General features: G+C 34.6%; 1 protein-coding gene across 6 annotated transcripts in view; it reads right to left on the bottom strand.

Moving 5' to 3' along the window:
- The window catches only part of KDM4C (lysine demethylase 4C), a 381,526-nt gene that overhangs the window by 275,490 nt on the left and 92,019 nt on the right, over window positions 1–14,017 (bottom strand). For 4 of the 6 annotated variants that reach the window (XM_079113019.1, XM_079113015.1, XM_079113014.1 and 1 more), the window contains one exon: window positions 10,297–10,346. In XM_079113019.1, coding sequence (XP_078969145.1) covers window positions 10,297–10,346 — 50 coding nt within the window. Of the gene's footprint in view, window positions 1–10,296; window positions 10,347–13,398; window positions 13,503–14,017 lie in introns of those variants that run through there. The other 2 variants (XM_079113017.1, XM_079113020.1) reach the window with 2 other exon arrangements.

Below are 14,017 nucleotides of genomic sequence, written 5' to 3'. Positions count from 1 at the left end.
AAAACCCTCAACACCAAAAACCCTCTTACTACATAAATCAGTGAGAATTCTTAAAAATTAAGGGATCTACATTTATGTCATGAAAGGTTAATCATCTTTACAAAAAGATTCACCAAGAACTGCTTTTGTAACATAAAATTACTAAATGTCAGGAATCGATTTCAATTTGAAATGTGTTTAAATAAATTCAACCTGTCTAATGTATGCTAAATGGATAAAACATTAATGCAGATATGAGAGTAATTATGCTTTGGTTTCTTTTTGTTTGTTTGTTTGTTTGTTTTGCAGTGCTAGGGCCTTGTGCTTGCAAGGCAAGCACTCTACCAACTGAGCAATCTCCCCAGCCCTTGTTTTGTTTTTGTAGGAGGGACTGAATTCAGTGGTGTTGAACTGCTGAGTCACACCCCCAGCATGTTATTTTTTTATTTTTACAGGGTCTCACTAAGCTGCTTGGAGCCTCAATACATTACTGAGACTGGCTTTGAACTGGCAATCCTCCTGCTTCAACCTCCTCAGTTGCTGGGCTTAGAGGTGTGTACCACCATGCAGGACAGTATGCATTTTATTTTATTTTTTTAAATATATGTTTTAGGTGTTGACAGACCTTTATTTTATTAATTTATTTATATGTGGTACTGAAAATCAAACCCAGTGCCCCACACATGCCAGGCAAGTGTTCCGCCACTGAATCTCAACCCTAGCCCTAAGTATGCATTTTAAGAGTGGAACCTCTCATCTGAAATTCTAAGGTGATCATTCCAGAAGCACTCATCCCAATGTCTGGCATATAGTAGGCACTGAGCAGTTTTAGGCCTTCCTTTGTTTTTCACTAATCATTTTTAAACTGACTCCCTACTAACTTCTAAGTTTCTATAGTACAATTGGATAACTTGGTTGACAACAACTAAGTATTTCAAAATAGTAGAGAGGATTTTGAAAACTCTGTAACTCCTCCATAGCCAATATGAGCGGACAACTGCTGAAAACCTACCCTATCTAACTGCATAGCTCACTATACACAAATAACTCAAGAATGTCACCAACTGATGAAAGGATCACCAGAACTCTGATTCATCATGAACCAGCTCTTCTCATGGAATAGAAGCATTGGCCAGGAATTGTTCCCCACCTGCCCTCAGTACTGAAGATTGAACTCGGGAGGTTTTACCACTAAGCTACCTCCCTAATCCTTTTTAATTTTTTCTTTGGAGACAGGGTCTCACCAAGTTGCTGAGACTAACTTGGAACATGCAGTCCTATTTGGGATTACAGTTGTGCATCTATGCCCACCTTTGCCAGGAATGTTTTTTAAGTAGGTAAGCCTTTATCAATGCCACAAATGGATATATAAGACCACAACATGTCAAAAAATACAATAATTAATTATTAAAGAATCAAACAGCCAAGAAAAAGCAATAGAGGTATAAGAAACCAACCATAAAAATATAGTACATTCATTTAAGCATCTACACCTAGATTTTTTGTTTTGTTTTGTTTTGAAAGAAGGAAATATACACAAAAAAGTGTTTCTACAGAAATATCAAAATGCCTACAATTTCCATAGGACTAAAAGACACAGTTTTGTACTCTGTGTTCATCTAATGCAGACCTCTGCTTACAGTTATATTCATTATACATAAATACAAAATGAAACATTAGTGAATAGAGAGAAAGTACCACACTAATCTAATAGGCCTTTCTACACAATAAGACAACCTAAGTCTTTCACACAGAGAATAAAACGATCCATGGAAATATTTTAATAATATAACTCAACTAGATCTATCAAACTTTTCAAATCTGTAGCTTTGTGCAACACTATATGAATTAAGTTTTAAATTAAAATCAATGAAGAAAGAACAGCATATTTAATTTTCTTCTGATATGGATTTGTAATCAGGACCTGAACAATGCAGTGACTGGTCATAAGTTAATTTAAATTGGAAAACCACTGAAGGAAGGTAATTTGAAGTATATTAAGAACTTCAGATTGGTTCAGAAATTATATTTACAACATGTTATTAGAATTACATTTTATATCATCCTGGAAAACATCTCATAACTAAGCACAAATTATATACAAAGAATATGCCTTAAAGTGAGCTTCACCTCCAAATACCTGCAGGGCTTCCTGGCTCATACTTACTCTCACTTTATACTCTATGAAAAGGTAGTTTATGCAAGATAGAAGCAAACTGTTACAACCAGAATAATATGTAACATATAAATGATAATATTTTTTGAGAATCAGAACTGTCCAGTTACAGAAAAGTTAGTATCTTTCACCATAAACAAAAATATAATTTTGGAGTCACATGTATGAAAAACAACAAAATTAGATCTCACAGAAAACATTTAACTAAAAACCCCACTTATGACTACCAGAGTTTTTGTGTCACAATTGCAAAAGACAACTCAGTATAGATCAAAATTTTTACAAGTTCTTTTAAATCCATTATGTCTATTTACTTTCTTGGATTTTTTGTTGTTGCTGTTGTTAATTTAACTTATTTAGAAGAAATCTTCTCTGAAAGCCATCATAATTTAATGTAGCTACTGTAAAACATTCCACAATACGTGCCATTTTACCAGGTTACACACATCAATAGAACAGTTCATTCTTTCACAATTCTAAGGACCAAGAAGTTCCAATCAACAAAGTTCTGTGGTGCCCTCTCATTTATGTAATACTGAGTACCTCTGGGATGCCTCACATACTCCAGGCTGACCAGGTAATATGTCAGGTGCAAAACATCCAAAATAAGCCTTTCAAATCTCTATGGCATATACTTTGTCGCTGAATCACTTGATTTTTTTCTTAAATGAAAACAGACATATTAGAGGAGCATAATATAAAATCTGCATAGGTGCTAGGACTTCACACTCTCTTATTGTGTAGAGATGTTTTGGAGGAAGTATTTGAGAGGCAGCCCACTTTGAAGTGAAAATTGCTGTGGGACTTTCTATAAATCTTAGCCAACCCTCTCTTATAGTGCTTAAGAAAAAAGCTTGCCTGAGCACCAACTCCTTTCTTCCTATGCTCTCAACAAACACAGTTTTAGTAGTAGTATATAACAGAAAAGTTTTATTCCTAAGTCCTCATATCTTTCATTACTTGAAGTCAGATTTACCTTGACCAATTGTGTAGACACAGTCTCCAATCACAACCTTAACACTCAAGCCTGTGACTTGTAGAATCTCACAGTGCTTCAATTACCCCATCTGTATAAACAAGATGCTATTATTACATTCCTTGCTGCATTCTTGTGGGTATTTAATGAGATAATGCACACAAAACAAAGCTTATTCAACAGATGAAAACAACCTAAATGTCCATTAATCAATAAATGAATAAAACGTAGTACAAACTCATACAATGGAATATCAAAAAAGAATGAAGTGCTGCTATACAATACAACATGGAAAATATAAGTGAAAGAAACCAGACATAAAAAGTCACATATTATATTATTACATGTATATGAAATATCCAGAATAGGTAGAGAAAGAAGTAGACTAGCACCTAGTTGTCAAGTATCTTTAGGCAGTATCTTAGGCAGTATCTTTAGGGAATAGGAAGTGACTGGTTAATATGTACAGAGTTTTCCTCATGTGATGATGAAAATATATGGGAACTAGATAGGTCCACATATATGATAGAAAAGATAAAAACATAGGGACAGAAATTAGATTAGTGGTTGCCAGCTACTGGGGGTAAGGATAAAGGGACACAAGAAAACTTATAGAATACTAGAACATGTTCTGTATCTTAATAATGGTGTTGGCTACTCCACTGGACTCATTTCTCAAAACTCACTGAACTGTATTCTTAAAAGAAGTGAATTTTACTATAAATAAATTTTACTTCAATGCATTTGGCCAAAAAATTAATTAATTCTTGTGAAACTGTTTTAGAAATAGAGTGACTATAATTGGTGTCTTTTTTCCTTCAAATGAAAAGACTTCCACATTGTCATATAGTTCAATATTTTATAACATATTAGCTATTACAAACTAAGAAATTCTTTTTAAATCCCAATCTCATATATCTCAAATTACAAATATATACTGTTGCTTTAAACTGCCAAAAGTTCAGACCTTGGGAAAAGATATAAAAATCAATTTAGTCTAGTGACATTTTGTTTGGGTACACAAACACTAATCTGGAGACACTGGCAACGGTTATTAACTACTCAGAAAAAAGGGACAGAAAAGAGAAAGGAAGAAAGGAAACATCTAATGGGCAGGCCTACTTCCACACCAGCAAAATGCTTTAAGATAATTTCATTCCTGGAGAACATCAATCTAAGTGGAAAAAGTCAGACTCCGTGAAAGTTCAAATGTTTTCACTCATATGCAGAAGCTATAAAGAGACAGAGAGAGGAAAAACAAAAAGGAATAAAAAATAGGGACCTCATAAAAACAGAAGTGTGACCAAGAGAGCAAGAGCAATGGGGATCCAGAGAAGGAAGAGGAAAGGGCATGGGGAAATACTGGGGAATGAAATCTTCCAAAATATACACTATGTCAATGTACAAGAACACCACAACAAATCCTACTTTTATATAAAATTATAATGCACTAATTACAATGATGATGATGACAGAAGGAGATCAGTAGAGTAGAGCAAGTGGATCAAGGAAGTTGGGAGGGAAAATAAAAGAAGGTACCAAAGTATGAGATTCATTAAACTATTTACTTAACAAAGGATTAATATATAAGGAACTCTGACAAGGGGGGGGGGGGGGGGAGACTACAAAAATGGGCAAATGACCTGAATAGACTTTTCCAAAAAGTAGGAATAAAAATGGCCAACAAATAAATGAAAAACTGCCCAACTGGACTAATCATCAGGGAAATGCAAATAAAAGCCATAATGAGGTATTATCCCAGTTAGAATGGCTACCACCAAAAAGACAAAAAAATAACAAATTCCGGCAAGGATGTAAAGAAAGCAGGAATCCTTATACAGCATTGGTGGGAAGGTAACTTAGCACAGAGATAATGAGAAAAAGTATGAGGGTTCCTTAAGATATTAGAAACAGAACTACCAGAAGATACAGCAATTCCACCATTAGGCAAATATCCCAAGGAAATGAATTCATTATATCAAGGAGATACTTGAACTCACATGTTTATGTTAGCACTAGTAAACAATAACTAATATGTGGAATCAACTGAGGTGTCCAACAATAGATAAAGGAAAAATATATGAATGAATAAAATATAAATTCATCAATGGATGAATGAATATAACACACACAATGAAATATCATTTGGTCATAAAAAAATGAAATCCTGTCATTTCAGGCAACATGGATGGAACTGGAAGACATCATGGTAAGTGAAATAAGCCAGGCATACACAGACAAATACTGCATTTCTCACTTGTAGGAGCTAAAAACATTAATCTCATAGAAGCAGTGAGAAGAATATTGGTCAGTAGACACTAGGAATGGCAGGGATGAGGAGGAAAAGAGAGAGGTTAGATAACAATACCAAAATACAATTAGGTAGCCAGAATTAATTCTAGCTCTATAGCACAACAGAGGAACTATAGTCTTTAACAATCAATATATTTCAAAATAACTAGGAGAGTTCAAAGTTTCCCAACACATAGAAATGATAAATTTTGGAGATGAAACAGTAATTATACTGATTCACTAATTACAAACAGATACATATTCAAATTATCACACTGTAACTTGTAAGTATGTAAAACTATTGTGTCAATTAATTAAAAGTGGAAAAAAATATATTTTTCCGCACAATGAATGCTAAGAAAAAGAGGATATAGAAAGACTGCTTCTATCAGAATTATTTTCAGAGGTGGATGTGCATGATGAACACACATGAAATTTCTGGGCAAGCTTATTTATGAACCACTAAATTATATGGGAAGAAACCTGGTAACTTTTACCCACATCCCTAATTAAGAGGCTGATTACTTAAGAGATTCATGCTACACCTAGCCTCTCTGCTCCCTGTAGCTAGAGGAATGGTTGATTTTCCAAGACTACATAGAATATTGTGTCTAGATTGCCCAAGCTTCACCCTGCTCCAAATATTCCATGATTCATCCACATCTCTACTGGTAGAGCTTTCTAGAAGCAGCACTAGGAAAAAGTTCGAACTTATTTTTTTGGATCAAGTAGGATAGTACATTTTTAAAAGAAATTGCCTTGTTTTTAATCTTCTGAATGTGGTGCCTTGTGTAATGAGACAGTTATTTCTATTTCAAGCTGACAGGCAAAATCTCAGAGTTAAAATACCAAGTTACGGCTGGGGTTGTGGCTCTGTTGGTAGAGTGCTTGCCTCGCACGCATGGGGCACTGGGTTCAATCCTCAGTACCACATAAATAAAGGCATTGTATCCATCTACGACCAAAAAAATTTTTTTCATATAAATAAATAAAACATTTAAATTTTCCATCCAATTTAATAGATTGATTACTACTCATATGGTCATTTACTGCATTCCTACCACTTTGCTTTGTTTTTTGCTTCTTCCCCTCTTCACACATCTGTAACAGACACCATACACACACATCACCCAGAACTCTCCAGGCCAATCGCACAAACATCAAACAGATCAGAGTCAAGTTAACCAAGAACTATCCTGGCTCAACCTCCTCTCCAATCCCACCCTCAAATCCCACAAATCTTCATTTCCCTCCATAATTCCTCCCTGGTAGTTGTCATTCCCTGCCTCAATTCTTCCATCCAATTCTATGTTGCTTCTTCTCAGAACTACTAGAACACACTGGATAGAAAATATCCAAATACATTTAAATAAATACAGTGATATTGCTGACATCAAATTGAGAAAAAATTAACTTTAAGGATTATTTCACTATTCTTAATGCTACCCAGCTGATTATTAGATGCAAATAATCCACCCCTGATATGTTACTCATTGATCTCCAAGCGTAAGGCACGAATCAGACATGAAAGCTGAGGATGTGTCACTGGTCATCTTCATTTTTTATGGCTTATGGGACCCTTTAAAATTGATTATGTATAATCAGGGGTAATTCATTTGTAAGACTTTCAAAACCAGGCATTTAACAGTGTATTTTCAATCTATCAGCTAAATGAATGCTTAAGGGAATAATAATATTTACCATTTTGAGACCTAATAAAAAGTACATTTTCCTAATTCCAAGAGCAAGGTATGAAAACAGGTCAATTTAGAATCTGTACACAAAATTAAAATAACATGTTATTTATCGGTGCCCTTCTATTCTCTTAATAGCAGTGGTTCATAATCTCTTAACACCAAACCCTCCCAGGGTATTTGATGATGGTTTCCCAGACATGTGTATATATGTCCAATTTTCAATATTACTTTAAGGAGTTCAGAGTGACTGCCTGTATCCCACCCACAAATTTTTGTCCATTCCCAGGTACAAGGATCCCTGCAAATTAGGCTGACCCTCTCTACTCCACAGGATTAGACTGAAGATTACTAAGCAAAAAAAGGAAAAACAGCACACACACAAAAATACACATACTTATAAGAAGGGACTAAATTAATCCGTCATAACAATTATTATGTTGCTCCCTTTTACTACACACAGTATTTTAAAACAAATAAATAGGTGTGAAGCTACAGTCCCAGCTACTGGGGAGACTGAAGCAGGTCTGCTGGAGTCCAGGAGTTCAAAGGACAGCCTGAGTAGCACAGTAAGACACCAGTCCCATAAATAAAATTTAATTCTGGCAATGAAATCCAAAACTAAATAATATTTTTTTTAAATGAATAAAATGGTGAAACTAAGATAACCTGTTTCAAGGAAGTCTAAGGATCTAAAAGAACCAAAACCCTTCTACTATACTGTTATCACAGATTTCTGCTAATCTTTCATACTTCCAAAATCAGCTGCACAATGTCCTAAACTACATATTTTGCTCCAGTAACCAATGTTTTCACAAAATTAGATCGTTTTCATTTTTAAATAACAATTCACAATAAAAGACAAACAGAATATAGTTTTTCACAGAAATTTTTAGATGTTCCCAATTTAATCTTTATTTTGCTCTACTTAATGTAACACCAAAGATATTGTCTTATTCTAAACAAATGAGATTCAGACATTTTTAAAAACTAAAAATCTTCCAAACTGTCATTCATGATTTAACATTATACCTCTGTTCTCTTCTATATTTGCAATCAATTGTATCAAACCAAAAATTAGAAAGAATGCAATGGCATTATAAGCAAATGTAACAAGTATAAAAATTCCAACAATTCACTTCAGATTTTTTTATTACATTAATGTCTACATAATATTGAAAAAATACCTGTATAAATGAGAAACCAGCTGAAGGGCAAAATCAAATTCCTGGCTTTATTAGATGCAGGCCTAATATCTTTCAGATAAAATATTTGTAGGTGCCACAGTCAATCAAGATTTCAATAGAAACCAAAGATGAAAGCATTCATGCATAAAAGGCAAGTGTGATAATTATGATGTGCAGACAAGATAATGGAAAATATCTGAGCCTGCTTTTCATTTTATATATCAAGTGCTGCCTTGACCTAGACATTCTATAATGCTCTATCACATTTATGCATTATTTTATCATTTTAATTATTTAGCAGAATTCAATTAATTTGGCTGGCATCTGGTCAGTGGATACAAATCCTCCACAATCTTTCCCTGCTTCATTTCTCAAAATAATGCTGCAAAACAGTTTTAAAATTCTCATTCATTTTTCAAGTGTATTAACCTCTTACTGATTAAACAATTGGCAACCATTTTCCTGAAATGTCATTTTCAGACAGTTTACTTCAAAGCATGAATAAGGCAACTTATATCACAAATTTCAGTGTGTGACTCAACACTGCAAAGTTTACACTGGCTTCAGTTAAAAACTTCTCTGGTAGTGAGGTTAATAGAAAACGGTGGAATAATTCTTACAGAGAAGAGGATAATTCAGCATATAGTTTTAGCACAAAGTTCACTGCCTATGTATTTAAGGATTATGGTAATCACCTTCTAAGCTCTGTTCTAATCTATTATCCAAAACCAGGACTCATCCACCTTAATATTCATGAAAATAGTCCCTAACAAAGTTCAAGATTACAATTACATTGCTATTATTACTATAATGTATTTCATTAAAAAAAAAAAAAAAAAAAAGCTGGGGTTTTATAGTTATTAGCCTTCCAAAATTATATTTCTTACAAATGTGATACTGTAACTGTTCCTTCTAATCATCTCCTAGAATTTGGGGTAAAATAACTTTTAGATGCCATTAAGAATTTCTGTTCAGAACTGTCAAGTCAAAGAATGAGGATTCTCAATGTCCGCATTTCATTATTAAATGAGAGCATATCTAATATGGGAACAAAATTCCTCTCCTCACACATGGCAAACCTAACATATCAATGAAACTTAGATCAGTGTCTAAAAGGATACTACTCACTCAAGATTCAGTCCTAGTTACAAACAGAATATCTTGCTCAAATGGAATTCAACTGTTGTCACTCAAATGGATTCAACTTTCCCCTGTGAATAAGTCACAACCAGACTATCTCTTCCGTGGGGAGGGTAGATACACACAAAACGGAAGATACAGGTGGTGGGGCATGGGTCTGGTTCTTCTCTGCACATACAATCAGATGAGGGCAAGGCTACCTAATGTACCTTTAATAGAAAGAAACATGAAGGTGGCTGCTTTTGCTGCATGAGCAGGCACAAGGTGAAACCAACAAGGGAGCTACCACAAGAATTCTTCATTCTGGCCTTAGTGACAAGGAAGAAAAGTCACAAAAAATAAAAAATTCAAGATGCAGAAAGATAATTTTGCCAGTCCAAGAAGACACATTCTTAGGTGTATCCTCAGAACATTCACTTTCATCCACAAGAATGGTCCCAGGCCTAGTGAACTACACAGTATCAGAGGCAATAGAACCCTTTGGGAAAATGACATGGTAACATAAAAAGTAATCAGACACATGCACATGAGACACAGCAACAATACTCCTTGAAAGAAAATAACTTAGAAGGGAAAATATTATGATGTTAAATACATTATATAAGAGGAAAGAATTGGAAACAGATTAAATACAATTCTTGATGAAATACTAAGCAACCAGTTCAAATAAACATGGAAGATTATGCCACATGAAAAATATTCACAAATTAATGTGAAAAAATTACAGTTGTTCAACTAGGGAAATATTTAAAAGTAATTAACTTAGAACAAATAAAATCAACAGACTGGCATACTGCACTATAAAAACACCTCAAAACAAGAACCTATCAAGGTAAGAAATCCAAGTTTTACCTTGAGCTAGTCTTTCAAGTCGTTTTCCATGCTCCGGAGGTATAGCATACCTGAAATTTTAAACATAAATAGAAATTTTAAATTCATAATATTTCAACTAGTATCCTAAGAATATCTATTCCTAAATAATGTCATGTAAAAAAAAAAAAAATCAACACCAAATTCCATTTTGATGAACTGAGTAGAGATTAGAAAAGCAATCACAAGTTATATCCCTTAGGCACTAAATGCAAGAAAAAAAAATTATAAATTACCTATTTAAATGTTGCAGCCCAGCATCTCAACTACATTTTAAAGATTAGGGAATAAAGACCCAGGCATAGTGAAGTACTTAAGCCAAGGGGGATTCCTTGTCGAAGCCTAGATTCTCCCTGTTCTCACACCACTCCAACTCACTATATCACTATTTTTAGATACATGTTTTTTGTTTTGAAGTTATTTAGTTTTGACTTGTTTTCAAGAGAATCTGAGTACTATCTTTTTAGCTTTTAAAATATTTGTATTGACAAGATAAAAAACAAAATTATTATACCAACATTTATACTTCCCCCAAACTTTTCTAAGAACATTAGGATTTTCAAACAGATTTTTATAACAAAAAGTTACCATCCTTAATCATACAAATTTTATTTATGATTTTGTGACTTTTTAAATCTGGATCATAGTAATAATTTTCTAGTCCTGAAGAGACTCTTTTCTAATTCCTGATGTTTTCAAAAGTACTTGGAATTATTTATTACAGAGTTACTACAAGTTTTTAAAATAGTAATCTCATAATACCCTTACAAATCTAAATTTTAAAGGCTTTAATGAGGAAGTTTACAAATACTGAGAATAAATTTAAATGATCATTTAATGTTTTAAATTAAAATGGTATTTTTTTGAAGTCCTACATTGCTTATGTTTACTAGCTTAATATCTAGGAAATGCAAGTTACTTTTTACTGAAGTAACTTACCTAAATGTATTTAACACCACATTTGGTTGCATTTAATGCCACTGATAACATAGGCAAAACTTAATTGGATCCAATATAACTAGGCAATTCAGTAAGAGAAAATTCAACCATATATCCTATTCCTTAAGGCACTGCTAATGAAATTATTCCAACTGAATTGGGGAGATAAAATTTTGGCATAACTAAATGACAATAACCCAATGTATATTTAAGGCTGCTTTTTCCCAGTTTTTAATCCCTGGTTTACATTTTGAATTTAACCATAAAGGAAAAGCACAATATATACATATATACCTATGATCTCACAGTCAAGATGATAATTTCCCTCATCTCACACACACACACACACACACACACACACACACACACACACACACACACACACAGAACCCACTTACAAATAATAGGTATATGGCTGTCCATAAAGAGTTGGATGTACGTATCCAGATTCACTTTTCTAAAAAATTTGCAAAGTCAAGACTTCTCAATCTGAAGTTTAACCACTGTTCAGAGAAAAAGTAAATACGTTCATCTGTCAAAGGAGGAAGGAAACAGTAAGGCAAGATGGCTCTAACCCAACTCTGATCCTGTTTACTCCTTCTAGGATCTGATCACACCTATTCAATACTCTTCTAACTACACATTCAAGCAGTCCCTATCATTCTAGTCATCTAAATCCTTTTCTACCAGTGTACTATTTCCCAGTTATTACTGTCCTTATTACTGTCCTATTGATCAGACGATTTTATTTTGTTCTACTTTTCTTCTTTAGGTTTGGGACAATGTCTTAAGTCTACTTCTGAATTCTATAAAAGATACAGTCTGTGTTAAGATCATAAATGAATATGAATGCCAGGCACAGTGGTACACGTCTGTAATACCAGCAGCTTGGGAAGCTACAGCAATAGGATCACAAGTCCAAGGCCAGTCTGGGCAACTTTGTGAGACCCTAAGCAACATAATGAGACCCTAACTCAAAAAATAAAAGGGCTTGTGGATGTAGCTCAGGAGCAAAGCACCCCTAGGTTCAATCCTCAGTACCCAAAAGCAAAAACAAAAACAAAAATCCTTATGGCTAACCAACCCTTGCTATAATAGCTGTGGAAATCACAGAAGGATGAAAACTTCCTTCCAATCACTTTGCCCCTACACAAGGAGAGACATTTCCCAAGTAGAACCACACCTCACCCAGAAAGCCATACTGTGGTAATATCCAGTAAAGCACAAAAGTATGAAAACAAAGACTGTTCTATTGCAGGCATTATCTTGCTCAAACCCATTCATTTCCACACTTATTCCTACGGAATATTTTGCATGGTTCTGTGTAACCAATCCTATACTTTCTTAAGTAATATTTAAATAATAACCACATAGACAAAGTTCCCTGAATAAGCCCAAGGTCTTGCCCTGGAGTCTAACAAAGGACAGTCAAACCTGATAAGTAATAATGGCAGTAAGATGTAAAGTAATTGTCAGACAGTACTATTCTTCTGTCCATAGTCAGATGCAACACGAAAAAGGAACTAGGAAAGACTAGTTTACATTTTTATGGATTCATCCAAATCAGCTAGATTCCTATAGTGGAAGGTTGGTTTTGTTTGTCATTTCCGTAAACTCAGAGTGCTGGAGACTCTAACCTGGGCCTCCCACATGAGAGGCAGGCACTCTACGAGATGGGTTATATGGCCTGCACTAGATTCCTATAGTGAACAATAAATTTCGACGAGAAGCAATATTGACACACATGCAAAACATTGTTCATATCTTATTACAACTACTTTAACTCTACCAAGAAAGCCAGAGTGAGTAGAAAAACAATTTGTTCTCTGCATAGAAGTCAGAGGGTTAGAAGGGTCCTTAAAGATAATCCAGTTCACTGCTTCTAAACCTTTTTTTGTTTGTTTGTTTGTTTTTGTTGTTTAGTTTTGCTTTGTTTATTTCTGTCCACACAGCTACCAGGACAGAATCTAACGCCTCCTATTCTCCTATTGCCAGCAATAAATGGCAACTGGGAGAATGAAGGGCATCCCTTGGGGATGGGGAACCCAGTATACTATGCAAAAAAAAAAAAAAAAAAAAGCACTCTAGGTGATTCTGACAGGGCAGGGCAGCACATGGGGAAGAGTGAATAACTCTTCTAATTACCTCATCCAAGGACTGGGTCACTAGTGACTTCCCACAAGTCTCTCTGATGCCTCATCCTGCTGATCAATCCCCTCACCTTTCCTGGAAGAGGGATCTGTAATATGCTACAGATACATAATAATGTGTAATTATTTAAACATTTTTTTCTTGAGATTTTTTTCATTAATATCACAAGGAATAACCTAAATCAGAATGCTAAACAAAAAATTCACATAGCACTTTCAAACCAGAAAGCAATGTGGCTTCCAGACCTGCAGATTTGTGCAGCCCTTGCCTGCAGGTGCCTGGCTTTCAGAGCTCCCCAAAGGACTCCCTATCTTCTCTGAAATAGCAGCCATGCAGATCCAATCACAGTATTACCTTCATGAGCAACCATAGCAATCTGAAACCAAACCATTCCAATATGCTTCAATCCACACCATAAAAAGGGACAGAGCAAAAGAACAGGCAAGAAAATAGCAAGGTACAACATCTGCATGTGTTTTTTCCAAAAACCATCTCTCCAAAGTGGAATAATAATATCACAAGAACTGAGAAAGCCGTCTTGCACAAGTCACTTAACCACTGCCAAACCTCCATTTCACAGAACAACACTAAAAGGATCAAACAAGTACGGTTA

Source organism: Sciurus vulgaris (genome assembly GCF_902686455.1).
Source record: "Sciurus vulgaris genome assembly, chromosome: 15".
In the NCBI taxonomy this organism is placed as follows: Eukaryota; Metazoa; Chordata; class Mammalia; order Rodentia; family Sciuridae; genus Sciurus; species Sciurus vulgaris.
The sequence above is the reverse complement of the archived record's forward strand: the minus strand, read 5'-3'. Positions and strand labels throughout refer to the sequence as shown.